Raw genomic sequence first — 18,273 nt, 5'->3', positions numbered from 1 at the left:
TAGATTCCATTTGACCCCTCTAGTCACGTCAACTGCCAACGTGTCATCACTCACAGTAAGAATCATTGGTGCCACAACATTGCGCAGCTTCAGAGATTTAAATTCCCAAAGAATTGGGATAATCGGTCACAGGTGAGAATGTGTTGGTTTCTGTTTTTATATATTAACTCACTATTACAGGTTTTTAAACTATGCTGACTTTTTAATGTTGTGTTAGCTAACGCCTTCGTCTTGTTGTATTGTGTTAGTTGCAAATCGTCTGCTGAAGTCCATTGCATATATATATAATCATCCATGCGTCTAACTACGGTTGCAGACACACAGTCTAATCGATCTTAAGCGTTCACGAACCGGCTTTGACCATTCCAATATGGCGGATGACATGCGTATCGTGGCCCATGGAAACAGCCGCTAATAAGGAATCTATGTAAATACATCTAAGTCTTCACTGACCAAATGTAAGTGGCTGCTCTAGACCTCGACTGCTACGGATTTGAAAAGCACACAGTATTGTGCAATAAACTAGCAGGAAACTCCCTGTATCTATTAATCTGCCTATTTACATGTTGACCCTATTTATGTGCCTAATACACGTTCCTCAACATAATATGTATGAGTTAACGGTGCATGTTATTCCAAAGAAAAACATCCTGCTATACATCTGTTTTGTTAAACATCCAGTATGGAAATAAGTCACAAAAGGAAATAAAATGGGTAGCAATGGGTTGCTTAAGTATGAAACATATCCTCAAGTTGCTGTCCCTGCACGGTAAGTTGCTTTGAGTCAGCTAAATGTAAATTTTGGGAAAAGATAATGGAGGTGCAATGCTGACAAAGGCAAATTGAAGCCCGGTCCATTTAGATAGAGGATTTTGTTTAATCATGGCATTTTGCTGAAGACGCAAATCTTGAGCCATTTATTGTATGGGCATCGACTGGCTCGCTGGTGCAAGGACACGTATGAGCTGACAGTTTTTCCAGTTTTCATCCTTCTGATTATAAAGGCTTGATATTTGGACCCCATTACAAACAAAAGTGCGCTAATGTTATATCAAGGATTGGTACGTGCTAATTTGGAGGACACACTACACTGTTGCATCATGTCACGTCGCAACAATCCACATCACAATAACAGAATGCCACAGTTTAGCATTTGTGTTCAGAATCTACAAATCTACTTTATACAAATTTACAGCTGTTTTAGTGCATACTTGAGATGAATACATCCATAATATGAGGAGATACCTGTAACAGAATATATGATGGACATAAAAAAGAGAAAGAGAGTAGGGCACAGATGCTGAAGAGCTGAAGCCATCAGGTTATTACAAAGGGTGGAAAATAAGTGACACTTACCTCGAGCATCAAAAAACTCATCATCCGAGCTGTCAACAGATTCCTGGGCGATGTTCTGCATGCGCCAGTGAGAAGCGCTGTGCTTGCGCAGGGTCGCTAAGGGGAGAGAACATGAAAAAGATACGATCAAACCAAAGGTCACAAGATCTGCATGCAATTACTGAGCATTGTGTGACTACATAATTAGACATGCATGATGATGATAGTGTTATTTAATATTACGAAGTAAAGACGTCCAAAGGAATGGAGCGGTCGGGAATTAATTGAAAGTATGACTGGCTAACGTGAAAATCAAAGTGTAAAATTTGAGATGCAGGGAATCTAAATGAGAGTGCAGAACATGCTTAAGACAACTTGTCAAAAGGTTGTTTCTAATTATATTAAAAACCTCTTTATCTAAAGGTTTATTCTTAAATGCTTGAAATTAGTAAGACAATCATCATAATACATCAAATTCTATTTTAGTTTCATATTTTCAACAAATTAATAAACGTATACTTATATATATATCCACATATATATATAAATTAGATAAAAATACACAATAAAATAAAAATGCATTTGTGTTGGAGAGGACATAGTTTCGATGACTAAAATGTGGCAAATAATACAATGATTATAGACAAAGAATGATAGGCATTATGCTGTTGAAAAGCACCTTGAGATCTCATCCCTGATCTTTAAAATCTTTAGATACAAAAACTCTTTCTAGAAAATGTATTATTCGATGGCTGAAGACATACACTACTTGTCAACTCTGTGTTATGTTGGTATGTGATATGACTTCTATTTGTTGCTATTAAGATGACATTACAAAGCAAATGGCAAAGATCTGATTTATATTCTCTCCTAAACACAAGATGATTCTACCAAGCAGTTATGACAGCAACTTTGCACAACTCAGCAGTGCATACATAAAAATGTATCTTCAACAAATTATTTCCAACTAATGACATGCTCACAAAGCATAGTCACAATAATCTGGGCCTTTTGGAACAACACATTCTAATAATCATTGGAGCCCTGGGCTGTTTAAATCTAAAGTTAATAACTTTCTAATCTAATGACAGATAGCGGCAATAATGCAAATTACAAATCAGTGTAAGTCAAACGAAAGTTATCCTCTCCAAATCATATTAAGTGGGGCATGATTTAATAATTATAGATCTGCGTCATTGTGAGAGAACATATAGCGATGGGTATTTTTGACGCTTTATAGCTCAGCAAATTGCCTCTTTACTCAAAGCATTAAAACATTTTGTATTATAAGTAATGTAAATCCAGTAATTCACCCAGCCAGGCTTAGCAAGATCACTGCTGCATTCATATGGCTTAAAATCAAAGCACACTGAAACAAACACAACAAAGAAAACCAACTGTAATCACTGAGAGAATTTCATTTATATTGATTCTGTTAGCAGATAAGCATTACAAATGAAGAAAAATACAAGCACAAGAGATTAATAATGGAGAACTATTATCAACAGGGCAACAGTAAATTATTTTGCCAATTTGTTTGGCATTACTCAAAAAGTGTCCCCTAAGCTGTCGAGCTGTCTTGTGTCTGGACCTCCACATGATCCTGCTCAACAATGACGTCTCACCTTCCATTACTGGTGCTCGGTGTAGCAAGGTTTTCATTCTCTCCCTGTGACTGCTGAACCCCACATCACCATGCAGGAATTAATGAGCTTTTCATCTCTCCCACAAAGCCACAGGTCAAAAGTTGTGCACTATTAACACACACAACGCATCAACAGCAATCAGCTTTTTCATTCCTGGGGCTTTTGTCTGGACCCTACTGAGACCGTATCACCTTCCAAATCCCGCCAGACAATGTCTATAGATAACAAACTGCTTACAGTATCAAAACGAGTGGCATCTTTGCTTTTTGTAGCATTTACTTCACATTTAAAATCAAACATTTGCACAAAATCAAATTCAAACTAATGCAATAAAATTTTAAAATATGATGTCCAAATTAAGTGTCTTGATCCAACTACATATATACGATTTATAATATCTCTTCAAGATTTAAGATGAAAAAGATGAATAATTGGCCTCTTTGCAATCATAATAGTAATCGTATAAATACTGAACTAATTATCTACGGTTAATCATAGAGTGAACAAAGACACATACAGTATTTTCTTTTAAATACTTTGATGGAGATTAAATGCTTTTTCCATTGGGACGCAGGAGGGCAGGGGGGACTGTTTCATTAATGCAGTCTAAACATTGAGAAATGGCTTTTAAAGCTTGGTAAATAGATTTACAGAGGAGATAAAGAGGTGCAGATTAGTTTGAATGAGGGAGTCCAGTGAGGGCTGTCTCTAGAGACAGGACGGTGGATATAACCTCAGCTCCTGCACTAAAGCTTCTCTAATTGAGTCAATTCAGCATTCCCATTTTCACATTTCTAATCACATTCGTCCATAATTCAACCTGGGATGAAAGGGAAAGGTTGACTTTTTTTTTTTGGCAAAGGAAAACCGCATTAAAAAACATGAATGTTTTCAACCAGTAACAGAGATGGTCATGGTTTCGCAAGCTATAATCAAAGTAATATTATAAACCACAGCATAGCTGAACCGAGATGAATTTCATTACAAGTGGCATCGTTTGCCTGGCTTCAGACTAGCAGGTGATGCTTTTGCACTAAAACAGCAACACAATAAATCTGGCTGAGAAGAGGATGTACTTCAGCCATGAAATTGGAATGGTCTCATGAATTATACATTTACAGAAAACCAAATCTATACAATAACAAATAATTTGGCCAGCTTCCTCAGGGTCAGGATATCATGTGCGCTTTTCTGTTTAATTGCATCATCATACAAGTGAATTAAATAAAATTGAATGCATGCTGAAAAAGCCTTCCTTTAAAAACTTTAAAATTGAGTTTAAACTAAAATTCAACTAAATGCTCTTAAGGAAAGATGACTTTGTGGTCTCATTTGTCTGAGGACAATTCATACTTTAACTTTAGACATCTGCACTGCACTAGTAAACCGGAAGTGCTATTATTCAGGTAGCTATGTGGGTGTATGTATCCCAAGATTTCTTATACAAGGAGTTTCTAATATTTATCAAACTGATACTGGTCCCATGCAGGACAGAATTAACCACCTTAAGCCACTACAACATCTCTCACCATGCGTTGAATTGCACGCAGCAGGCAGTGCTGCAAAAGCTTTAGCTTTATGAATGTAAAGATATTTGTCAATCCAATAAAGCACTCCAAACTGAAACCATAACTGAATCATTCACTCAAGCATTTCACTCAAAAGCTCTGATTCATTCAAGAACGAAGACCACCACTGTGTGTTGCTTGGAAACTTTCAACAGTTTATTATGCTGTGGCTTCGTTTGAAACTATTTTCATGTGTGGAACAAAAACTGTCAATTTTGTGTCTAAAATATAATTTACTCGACATTAACTTCTTGTTGTATAAAACCCATTCAAACTGATTTTTCAGTATGCTCCATAACCAATATAACTAATTTTAGAGTTTGTTATGAGTTCTGGGATCGTGATTAGGGTCGATATCAGGGTTGGAAGCCATGCACAGTACAAAAAACGGCATTTTCTCCTGAGCACTCATGATACGACTCACTGAGAGCCTCGCTCTTAATCAAAAACATAATAACTGATAGATGGCAGCTGCTTTCCTCAACCTCCCTTTTGCACTTTTTCCCTCCTTCCCCTCTTCAGCCTCACTCTGTCACCCGCGCACTCAAAAAGCTCCTCCACCATTTCTATTAATTTGCTCCTCTGCCTTATGTTAAAGCACCCAGCACTAGAGAAATGTGCTGAGGTAAAGGCCATTATGGCATCAGAAGGATTCCATAGGCTCACAGCACTGGTTTTAAGGTTGTGTGTGTGTTTTTCTTTTTGTTGTTGTTGTTGAAAGGAACAAGACAATAAAAAAGGCCATAATGGCATACTTGTTGGAAAATAACATTATTTTGTGGTTGCAAGGTCTAGATGTTTGATTAGAGGGGCTGGCATGGATCACTCCCCTATGAAAATCAAAAAGCTGTGCTGTTTTCAAGTGATGGTTAACATCAAACAGCTTTTTTATTTATGTATAATGAGAAGTCACGGGTTGAATTCTCAGAGAATGCATGAAATGATAAAAAGTGTATCTTGAATGCAACATCAGTCATCTTGGATAAAAGCATCTGCCAAATACATAAATGTGAATCAAATTATTTAAATAATAATAATTAATATGATATATATATCCATCCATCCATCCATCTTCTTCCGCTTATCCGGTGCTGGGTCGCGGGGGCAGCAGTCTAAGCAGAGATGCCCAGACTTCCCTCTCCCCAGACACTTCCTCCAGCTCTTCCAGGGGGACACCGAGGCGTTCCCAGGCCAGCCGGGAGACATAGTCTCTCCAGCGTGTCCTAGGTCTTCCCCGGGGTCTCCTCCCGGTGGGACGTGCCCGGAACACCTTCCCAGGAAGGCGTTCAGGAGGCATCCGGAACAGATGCCCGAGCCACCTCAGCTGACCCCTCTCGATGTGGAGAAGCAGCGACTCTACTCTGAGCTCCTCCCGAGTGACCGAGCTCCTCACCCTATCTCTAAGGGATCGCCCAGCCACTCTGCGGAGAAAGCTCATTTCGGCCGCCTGTATCCGGGATCTTGTCCTTTCGGTCATGACCCAAAGCTCATGACCATAGGTGAGAGTAGGAACGTAGATTGACCGGTAAATCGAGAGCTTCGCCTTGCGGCTCAGCTCTTTCTTCACCACGACAGACCGGTACATCGTCCGCATTACTGTGGAAGCTGCACCGATCCGTCTGTCAATCTCCCGTTCCATCCTTCCCTCACTCGTGAACAAAACCCCAAGATACTTAAACTCCTCCACTTGAGGCAGGAACTCTCCACCAACCTGAAGAAGGCAAGCCACCTTTTTCCGACTGAGGACCATGGCCTCGGATTTGGAGGTGCTGATTTTCATCCCAGCCGCTTCACACTCGGCTGCAAACCGTCCCAGTGCATGCTGAAGGTCCTGGTCTGAAGGGGCCAACACGACAACATCATCCGCAAAGAGCAGAGACGAAATCGTGTTGTTCCCAAACCCGACACCCTCCGGCCCCTGGCTGCGCCTAGAAATTCTGTCCATAAAAATTATGAACAGAACTGGCGACAAAGGGCAGCCCTGCCGGAGTCCAACATGCACCGGGAAGAAGTCTGACTTACTGCCGGCAATGCGAACCAAGCTCCTGCTTCGGTCGTACAGGGACCGGACAGCCCTTAGCAAAGGACCCCGGAGGGACAGGCCGCCACGAGGGACACAGTCGAATGCCTTCTCCAAATCCACAAAGCACATGTGGATTGGTTGGGCAAACTCCCATGAACCCTCCAGCACCCTGGAGAGGGTATAGAGCTGGTCCAGTGTTCCACGGCCCGGACGAAAACCGCACTGTTCCTCCTGAATCCGAGGTTCTACTATCGGCCGTATTCTCCTCTCCAGTACCCTGGCATAGACTTTCCCAGGGAGGCTGAGAAGTGTGATCCCCCTGTAGTTGGAACACACCCTCCGGTCCCCCTTCTATGATATATATATATATATTATATATATATATATATATTTAAATAATAATAATAAATATATATATATATATATAGATATATATATATATGTGTGTGTGTGTGTGTATGAAGACTTCAGATGCAAAAGCCTCTATATATACCTGTAAAAAGTTTAGAAACTTAAATTTTTTGAAATATTTTTGAAAGAAGTATCTTATGCTCACCAAGGCTGCATTTATTTAATTAAAAAGACCATACAAAATATTTATATTTATATTAATATTAATATTGCAAAATATTATTATAAAAAAAAACTGTTTTCAATTTCAACATATTTTAAAATGTAATTTGTTCCAGTGATGGCAAAGTTTAATTTTCAGCATCATTATTCCAGTCTTAAGTGTCACATGATCCTTTAGAAATCATTATAATATGCTGATTTGCTTATTATTTGCGATCAATGTTGAAAACAGTTTTTGCTGCTTAATATTATATACATACTCATACTTAACAAAAAAATACATGTTATATAATTTTACCATTAGTCCAATCAAATACTTATTAATCTTATTTATTTATTTTAAAGAAAATAAATGGGGTCAATTAAAAAGGTAGGAGGTAAATTATGCCAGCAGTATTGATGTTATTATTTTCCGTTGCACACTTGAACACTTAAACATTAAAGACGTTTATACTTTTTTTTAAGAGAGAAACAGCACAAAATAACACCAGTTCTCAATCAGTTGTTGCATTAAATTACCCAGAGGAATACTCTCATCTTTAAGCCTGCACTACCAAAGAAAGTGTGTGTGCTCGCAGCATATGTGCCGTGCAGCTTGTAAACACCTCCGTTTGGCAGCTCAAAGCAGCACCGCACATGCTGTGAAACGGCACATATGCCACAAAAAAACACTAGTGTGATAAATAACTTTGCATTACGAAGCAGAACTGTGATACTGCAAGCCTAAAAAACCACAAACGCAAAATCTGATGCTGCCAGACGATGCAAATGCTGACAACGGCTGGATATCCAGGCAGTCCAGGTTAAATCCCTGTGCGATCTTTTCCGTCCTTTACGGTTGCTTGTCACATCTTGGGTAAAAGCCAAGGGAGACTATGCAACATCAATGATCTTAGGACTTTGTATATGATTGACAATGCTGACTGTCTTTAGACGGCAAAATAATGGCCAAAATGATACCAAAATGGTGGTGGTGATGGCGCAATGGATAAGCCTTTGGTGTGAGAGACCCGGGTTCGAATCCACTGTGAGACACCAATGTGTCCCTGAGCAAGACACTTAACCCCTAGTTGCTCCAGAGGCATGCGACCTCTGATATATAGCAATTTTAAGTCGCTTTGGATAAAAGCGTCAGCTAAATGAATAAATGTAAAAATGTAAATGTAAGGCTCAGAGAAGAGACCTTCAGACTAATTGAAAAGGGTTTGAAATTGGAAATTGGACATGCAGACAACAGACAGCATGCAAAAGTGAGTGTAAAATCTTTGCAGCAGGGGAGAATACAGTGGGCAAATCTCATCAGGGTCATCAAGAGGGGATTGTGAGTAAACTGCAGGGAACTGAGCCACTTGACTGGGTTACTCGAGAGCCGCCTCCAAAGCCCAGCTGAAGACTGAAGCTCACTCTGATGGACGTTAATTGTGCCTTTACATAACCCGGTTATGTATACAAACACAAAATCGAGACACTGTTGTTAACAAGACAGTGCTGTCGTATCGCTTCCGATCTGTGATCAGATTTGTCACCTCATTTCTACTGAGGTGAGGCTGTTCAATAAAGCATCTGCACACAGCGAAAGGAAGTGTTGTTTGACATGGCATTATGTGTAAAGGTGCTCTCTGAAATGTTAGGAATAAAGATCCAATTATGAAGACAGTCATCATCTTATTCCTTTTTGATCATGTTGTTGTATTACACGAATGCACCACCATCAACTCAATGGCATCAATGGCATGCATAAATAAAAAAATACAGTTAAGAATGATAATTTGTTGTTAACACCCTGCTTTGAACCATAAAAAATGGCATGTTTTTACTGTACTGTTGAACGATGAATAAAATGTTAGATTCTTCAATATTTTTTTTCTACTATATATTAAATATATAATGCTTTCTTGGTTTAAAAATATGTAATAAAGTACTTTTTTTAATTATAAAGTATAAAACAAATCAATAAATAAAACAATAATTGACAATAGTGCTATGCAGGAGCAATAGTGGACCCCAAAATATAAAAAAATGCCTTTGTTTACCTTAGTCCTATTTATGGAGAAAACTCAAACTCAAACTTCCTTGTTATTTGTACATGAATAAGACTGGAAATTTTCTTTCTTATCTTTTTCCATTAAATCCCATTGTAATACAAAAAAAAACATGCTATTATAATCCGCTGCCAAAAGCAACACTGTTTGATAATGAATTAAATGACAAAGATATTTATTTCTTTAATTTTATTAAAGCAGATGTTTTAATATAACTATCTGTCTACTACAACCCAACTCATATAGTTAAAAAAATCTATAGTTGAACCATGAGATATAGTTTTATCTCATCTAGTTTTAAAGCCCCTGGTTAATGAATCCAATCTATACTGTAGTCTGACATCTTATAAAATCATTGCATCAATATAACAATGAAAAAAGAGAGACCTGAATTGCATGTAAACACACAAAAGCCAGACTGCAGCACTACAGACGGTCATGAAAGGCTGTCACTCTCTCTTTCTCTCACAGGACCACAGGGTAGCAGTGAGTCTGTCACTGCTTCTCGTGCAAGGCTATTTTTAGCACCGTGCTCAACCTAAATCATTGTGCAAGTTCGCTAGAACACAATTATTACTAAGGAAACCTGAATCTGCCCTGAACTGTTCCGTTTATAATGAGGTGTCAGGTAGCTTCTAAGCGTTTTATTAACAGCTAAAGAGCATGAGAAAAATGGGACTGAGACATTTAGTTTTTTCTCATTTCAGCAAGGGAAACAATTTTTTGCAGATATCAGGCAGGTTTAAGGTTTCTACTTGTTGATACACATGTTCGAGAAGGCTAAGAATCTTTTGACTGACCCACCCAAGACAAACCTGCCATCACTTGCCAATGCCATAGTTTCACAACTTCCAATGAAGAGAACATGCACACCATGGCAAAAATCTTTTTAATGCTTTTCTCCAAAACATGTTGGTTATAATATATTTCTATTCATAATCTTTCTATTTTGTGAAGCTCAACAATCTTTTTCTGCACATCAGAACTTTATTCTTTGGTTTTACTCATTGTGATGTATGATAAAAGGAATTTGTCCTTTGTGTTTGCTCATTTTTATACTCCTGTGAAAGAAGAAGGCATAGCTAGACAATATCATGTTCCTCCCTGGTGTGCTTAAAAAAAAAGGGAAATATTAATGGGAATATACTTCAGATATATTTTACTCATAAAAAAAATATAGGGGTGCCAATAATTGTGGCTATGATGTTTTGGAGAAAAACATTTATCTAATAATTGTGAACTTTCAATTCTTTTAATTCAATGAAAGGTTAGATTTTTGCGCAAAAAAAGAGAAGAAAGATCAAAAGTATAAACAATGCAGATTTATTTTTACAGCCATCTTTGATCATATTGGTAGTTAAATGGTAGTTGTTTGGGATGTCACAAGGTCTCGTGATATTAAAACGTGACAATATTTCTCGTCAAGGTGAAAATTTTATTTGAAGTAGTTTCATTTACAGTGCTTGCATTATATTGTTCTGTCTATTGCATTTGATGATTCATACTCAGAAAGTAGAAAATGGTTACATTCATTAAAAGATAGGGCTGTAAACGATTAATCGCGATTAATCGAATCCAAAATAAAAGTTTGTGTTTACATAATATATGTGTGTGTATTGTGTATAATTATTTTGTATATATAAATACACACACATGCTTGTATATATTTAAGAACAATTTGTAATTTATATATAAAATAGTTCTATTTATATATAATATAAATCATATAAAAATATATATGCAGTATATAAATGCAAATATTTCTCAAATATATACATGCATGTGAGTGTATTTATATATACAAAAATAATTATACACACAATACATACATATATTAAACACAAACTTTTATTTCGGATTCGATTAATCGTTTACAGACATATTAAAAGATGATTAAAAAAATTAACAATGTACATGTCCTGTATAGTTTTGTATTTTGTGACTTTCAGTCGATTACAAGACTACTTTTCCAGTCATATATTTCGTCATTGAAGATTTCATAAAATAGTGTTAAAATATTGTATCGTCTCATTCTCGTGAACCCAATATCATGCATCGTCTTGTGCTACAATTTGGCAATACACTTAGCTCACATGTAGTAAAGCATATAGTAGAATATAGTACATCATAGTACATGACAACCCTATCAATCCCTTGCAGATCTGAAGGAACAATTTTAAGAGCTGCATCTAAAAAATCTGAACAGTAAAGTAAATAAGAGAGATAAAAACTAAAATTTTAATAAAATTGTATCCACTGATCTACAAGATGCTTGATGATCTATTATGCTTTTCACGGTTACATAAAGTCTTCATCAAGTATAAACGTCCTTGGTGGATTTAACGGGAATAACAGTCATTTCGCACTATACTGCGTGGGTGCAGCAAGTGCTGAATTATTGGGTGTGGATAAAAATAGAATTTCATTTTCTCAGTGACAAAAAACAAGCAAGAAACAAAATAAACGTGAAACCGCAGTACATGCTGTTTGCTGAGAGATAATACTAGATCATCCGAGTCTCGTGGTCTGACAGCCACAGATATAGAAAGTGCTATTGACTGAAATGCCATTACACATAGTGTCACAATGCATTCAATAAAAAAGCCAGTATAAAAACAGTTCAGGCGGAAACAAAACAGGGAAAAAAACAAATGAAAGCAAAATGTTTCTCATTTGACTGTACCTCACAGGACGCCACAGGAAAACTCATAGACTGAGGTGCACGTTAATTGGTTTGGCAAAAACAAACCGCAATTCAATCTTGGTGCTGTGAAGAACACAATCAGTATTCCCTGTTTTTATTCTCAACCAAAGTCAAGCTAAATTAATTTTTGAGAACAGACACAGAAATACTACTTGCTTATCAGCCACTAAAAAGGTCACTTCCTGAGTGGTTACGATTAAATACAGTATCACTGGAGCACTCGTGACCCCCATATAAGAAACATGATGCAACATTAGAGCTTTACTCAAGAAATAATGTGAAGAAACATCTACCCGTTATATCTGAAAGTGCATTTCGAGACCTGAATTCCTAGTAGCGATGAGTTCTTAGATCTCTTTTTCCAGAAAGCCTTCTTTTTTTTTTCCAAGAAAGGCAACATAGATGGATTGTGCACACAATGAAATGAATTTTGTGCGGAGGGAAATCGAACCCTTTTGAAGCTTTGAGATCATGCAGAGCTAGACTTAAAGACAAACATGACATGATGGTTTGACTCACTGAAACCGCCTTTGATGCATACTGGTGCTCTTTTGCTGAGGGAATATCACTGTGACTTCTAAATAACTAATAATTCATTTAGTGGTCTGTATGCTGGCTGATAGTGAATGAGCATCAACTACAAAAAATATAACAGGGGTACATAATGTTGGACGAGATCCAACCTCCAAACGTTCTTCCCAACAAAGGTTTGAACAATCAAAGATGCCAAAATAAAGTAGCCTACAAAGGTTTTTCAGGATGTTGACTATGGAAATAACATTAAAACACTATAAAAATAAAACTTTTCATAATAAAAATTCAAGGTAACAGCACGTTTAAAATCGTTTTAATGTGTAAATTGCCAAGAAAAAAAACACGTCCAAATGATAAACTTTCCCTCTGGTTAAACTTAGCAGTTAATCCACAAATCGCGTGCCGAACCGCGGGGCCTGGTCCATACGGATCACGGATCAACTGTGACCCGGGCGTCGGAACCTTTGTATGTGAGTGGGACAAGACCCACCCACTTTTTAAGACCAATGATATTGGACCCACTCACTTTTACCGTCTCTAATTCAGCCATGTCTGTTCACTTTTCAGAGTGCTGTCAGTAAAAGGCAGAATACAGGAAATGACATCTACTCGACTAGCTAGGCTACTCCAGTAATTTCTTAGGGAGGACCAACCAACTTTTTATTTTGCTTCCGACGCATGGTTGCACCCCAAATACTTAATGAACACACTTATCATAATGATTGCTATCTTACCAAAGATGGAGAAAAATCCTACTCCAGTAAGTAAATGTGTCCTTGTCCCCAAAAACGGCAAAAATGTGGTACTCAAAAAGCGCTTACCTCCAAGTTTTCTGCGGTGCATTGTTTATTTTTACCACGCATGCACACCAGTTATGCGCACTCCTGCTTGTAAGTGAGTCTGATCGATATGAGAAACTAAAGTAGCCTAAATATCTCTAAAGGTCTCTGTGTCGCTGTCATGACATTCAGCACGTTTTCTCTCCGCTGTGCATGAGAATAAGCAATCGACAGACCGATTCTCTGTTTCTTAGATTAAGATTACAGTGTATATACATTGTGCCATGCTCTTTTTTGTGGTATATGTTACTATTTTTTGTGTCTCTGTTTTTATTTTTTTTATTTTTTTATTTTTTTACATGTGGATGCTAACTGGTGACTAATGTGTGATCTTTAATCTACAGTAAAGTAGCATAACAGATTAACTGATTGATCTGTTAATGAGTTTTGACTTTTGACAAATATAAATATATATCCTTGCTATTTATGAAGTCAACTAAATAGTGCCAAATGTTTGCTGATTGGCTACCAGTTCTGAGAAATGTAAATGAACTACTTTTGCTCCAGTGATGAATTTCTGCTGTTTAAATACAGTGAGCACTTTCATGCAATGGTAATAAGATGTAGTCGACTTTCCCACCATCCGTCCCACCGCCAACAACACTGATTCAGAATCTTGAAACGTTGTGGTAAACTTTGTAACCAAACCAAAGGAGTCTGTAAAATAACACATCCTACAAAACCAAATATACCGTGACTACCTATATGACAGAGAGAGGAGAACTTCTTGGCTGATTTAGAAACATGCCTGAGGAGTTTAAAATGCCTATGGCAGCTCATTAGCAGTCTAGTCGTTACCGCTATCCAACTTAAAATGGAAACTCTTCTACTTAAATGAAATACAACATGGATGACAGGCTGTCACATCAATATTCCAGAGAGATTCATAGAGCTTACAAATTCAAAACACAGATGACACATGCTACGAGCTTCACATCCTAACAAACCACTTAAAACGGTAAAAAACTCTTTATGATCATTAGCTACAAAACATATTGACAGGATAACTCGAGGCTAAGAACTGACGTTCTCTCCACCGGTTTCCTGATCACTGGAGACTGATCAATGATCTACATAATCTGGTTTAAAAAAATTGCTTTTTTTTCCCCTTGTAAAAGTGATTTTGAGTAAAAGCAGAAGTATGTCATTTTGGACTACCAGCTTCACAATTTTTTTTTTTTTTTTTTTTTACAAAAATGGTGATGGCGTTTTCTTGAACACTTCCCTCAACGGCCATTGGTCATAAAACAGATAGTCCCGCCCCAAAAATCACACCATTAGTTGATGATACGTATAGGTGTCTCTGCATATTAAAGGTATAGTTCTACCCAAAATAAAAATTCTGCATTGAATTGATTTACTCACCCTCAAGTCATTCCAAACCAAACCTGTATACGCCTTACGTTCTTCTGATGAACACAAAAGAAGATATTTTGAAGAATGTAGGAATTTTTCTAAAAATCTTCTTTTTTATGTTTTCACGGAAGTCATCATAGAAGTCATACAGTTTTGGAACAACATGAGGGAGAGTAAATTACAACAATTTTCATTTTTGAGTTATCTTCATCTATCTCTTCAAGCTAGGTAGCTTTGGAAAAAAAATAAGTATTTAAAAAGAGTACAATCATTAGATTCCTCAAAACAAATCTCTGCTTGCATATGTGAATCCAATGTTTACCAATGTGAATCACATAATCAATAAACTTGTAGAAATGCAAAGCACCACATTACCTGACATTTAGAATAATTTTGAATCATAAAAATGCAAAGGGTAAGTTTTCTTCCAGATCAATGATTGCTCTGACATGCTGGACTGAATGTGCTGCCATTGGATGCATCTATGTTGAGATGTTCAGTGCAACGTGTTTGAGTTCAGTGCAACAGTGTTTTTATTAAATGACCCTGATTAAAGCATATTGGAGTAGGAAAAAGGCTGACCAATGGATCATCACTCTCCAGCTGGGCTCTTTTTATGTCAAAGATTAATCAAATAATATACTACCAACATCTGAAAGAAACAAACATTTAGATGAGATTTATAGCTAGAATTATTAACCACACCATATTGTCAAGAAATCTGAAGAAAAACATTATGATAAATTAAACAAACAAACAAACAAACATAAAAAAAATGTCTGGAGACACATTTCCTTGTAAGCTTATTTATGTGCCTTGGACTATTTTACGACACTATTCATAAAAACCCAAATATATTATTTGCTAGATCTACTGGGGGTCCATAAAGTTACTGCAAGGGTCTGTACACTGAAATACAAAACAAAGACCCCTCCCTGAGTGAGCTGTACACAGTCCGCCATGTCTATCTCCTCGCCAGAGCATTTAACAGCATCATTCAAGTAAGAAAAGTGTTATTAAAGCTACTAAAGTTATTCAATTAAGAGCAGGGAGTGATTTTCTGTTTTTCTTTAGTTGTTTGATTCATATTAACAGCATATAGCACTAGGTACTTTACGCTGCTTTCACTTTAATACACAGATCTTACATGGGATTTCTTTACTTGCTGTTTACGTTCACAGACATAACCGACTGTGTTTATGAGTTCTTCGTGTCTTTTGAAAAAACCTCCAGTGTATTTGAAAGTTTAAGCGCAATAATATGTGAAAGAGAACTTAGTTTAATACTCACAGGATGCATTGTGTGCTTCGGATGTGTGCGTTTATAAAACCATATATCAGTTTAGACACGCATGCAGATAAAAAAAACTTTCATGATGATGAAGAACTGCAATTTCACGTGACCAATATAGATGATAATCAAAAACAAGCAGATGTTTTAGTTTTTGGCTGAGTGTTCATACAGGCTCCCCCCTCGTCTGGAAAGCAGGGTGGGAGCAGCACCTCATTTGCATTTAAAGAGACATGCACAAAAACAGCATGTTTTTCCTTCCACTCAAAAATGTATTAGACACATTCTGGGAACACCTGAGACTTATATTATCTTGTGAAAAGGGGCATAATGTGTCCCCTTTAATATCAGGTCTACTGATAGTGATAAATCAGTGTGTCTCTATAGGTCCCAACATAATAACACCTCTGTGCCTTTAACATGAAACAGTGTTGTTCACAGGTAAATAACTTTTGTTTAAATAAAAAGTTCATTTTAAAGCTATTCATTTTCAAGTCAGAAAAAAACAGCATTTTAAGCTTAACTTAATTCTTAATTCTTCTTGTTAATAATAATAATACGATTATATGCAAAATAATGTTATTTAATGATTTATGGTATTATTATTACGTAAAAGAGCAACCAAAAACTAATTAGAACAGTCATATTAGTAGCTAATATCAGTCATATCACAAATCGGTTTCTAAAAGTTATTATTCAGTGTTACCAATAAAACCTTGAATCTATATCGTATTAGGGCTCCCTGGATTGCCTGAAAGTCTGGGTAAGGGTCCCTGGCTCAGATATGGGTGGCAACTCCTGCCCTAGATCCTAAAAACATTCTACGTTTCAGAGAACACGCTAAGATGAAGATAAGAAAAAGCCAACGTTTGGACTGCTTCTCAAAACCATAAGCATTTGAATGAGGAGCCCATGACGCCCCAAAAAACGCTGTCTAGGTAGGCAGCAGCTCACTATATGTTTTGAGACACAGCCCTATCTTCTCACGCATTCCAACAGATTGACGCGGAAAGTGAAGAGAGCAAACTGACTGTCCACTCTTTCTGCTGTGATACCGCAGCTACACGTCAATCCCGGAGATGTCACATCACATGACACATACATGCAACACACAGACATCTCTCACCTTTCCCTCTGGTCTCTTTAGCCATCCTGCGTCTTTGCAGTTAGTTTGGACAGTACGCACGTCTCTTCCCTCTGTCCTTGTCTGCGCGCGGAACAAGCGATTTAAAGTCTATGCGCGTTTCATGTTTTAAGATGCAGTGGAAATGACATGCGAAGGTGAGAGTATCCATTAACGCTGAGAGAAATCCTTGTGTTGAAGTAAGCGCGGACTTGGGGCTGTTTGCATGTGTGCAGACTTTGCTGTTGTCCTCCTCTCCTGTTGAGCTCGAGGTGTGATGTTCGACTGCCTCCAGTGGCTCTGCGCGAGCTGCAGTCCACTTGCAAACCGCCAAGCGCATTAATGCAGGCTTCAGACCCACCCGCCTTCATATAGGCTATTAGATAGTTATTTATTCATGTAAGTATTTAGATAAGAAATAAAATAATATGAGTCTAGCGCATCACAGTTCATTTAGCCATATATAAATACCAGTCAAAAGTTTGGCTGTTCAGCCCAATGTTTTTGAAAAAAGTCAAGCTTGCATTTATTTGATCAAAAATGCAGAAAAAAACTGTAATAACAGTAATGTTATTGCAATTTAAAAGTATGTTGTTTTTTCTATTTGAATATACTTTCAAATATATATATATAAAAAAATACAGGCTTGATGAGCATAGAGACTAGAATAGTAATGTTTCTAAACTTTTGACTAATAAATATATATATATGTATATATATATATATATGTGTGTGTGTTTATGTATGTATATATATATATATATATATATATATATATGTGTGTGTGTGCCATTAAATAAACACTGATACATAATAAATTAATTGAGCTTTGTAACTTAAAATAAATGTTAATGCTGAAATGTATTATATGTATCTATATAAAACGGTATAATAAAAAAATTAACACCTAATGACAACTGATTTACAGCATAAATGGGGCGTCAAAAGTTAACTTTAATATTTTTAGACACTCTTTAAACTTTAAATATAATATTTTCTGTAATTGTATCCAACAGAGTGTATTTTTTAAAGTCAGACAACCCAACTAATCATCACAAAAACAAACTAGCCTAAATTAACTACCAATCTGTTTATTTCAAGCAATGAGCCATGTTGTAGCCTATAATAAAAACGAGGCTGGGGTTCAGGGACTCAATATTCCATTTATGTTCGTCAAATGTCTGTCAAATTTGTTCAGTATCGGTTGTTGAATCTGTTTGTTTCTATATTTACATCTTAA

At 36.9% G+C, this 18,273-nt stretch overlaps 1 protein-coding gene across 5 annotated transcripts in view; it reads right to left on the bottom strand.

The window, feature by feature from the left end:
• The window catches only part of pitpnm3 (PITPNM family member 3), an 85,029-nt gene extending 67,678 nt beyond the window's left edge, over positions 1-17,351 (bottom strand). For 4 of the 5 annotated variants that reach the window (XM_079609496.1, XM_079609493.1, XM_079609494.1 and 1 more), the window contains exons 1-2: positions 17,037-17,304; positions 1,357-1,452 (exon numbers count right to left, since the gene is read on the bottom strand). In XM_079609496.1, coding sequence (XP_079465622.1) covers positions 1,357-1,452; positions 17,037-17,061 — 121 coding nt within the window. In that variant the 5' untranslated portion in view covers positions 17,062-17,304. Of the gene's footprint in view, positions 1-1,356; positions 1,453-17,036 lie in introns of all 5 variants that reach the window. The other variant, XM_079609497.1, reaches the window with a different exon arrangement.
• Positions 17,352-18,273: the final 922 nt, after the last annotated feature.

The sequence above is a fragment of the Phoxinus phoxinus genome (genome assembly GCF_949152265.1).
Source record: "Phoxinus phoxinus genome assembly, chromosome: 4".
NCBI lineage: Eukaryota > Metazoa > Chordata > Actinopteri > Cypriniformes > Leuciscidae > Phoxinus > Phoxinus phoxinus.
This window is presented reverse-complemented; position numbering and strand designations above follow the sequence as displayed.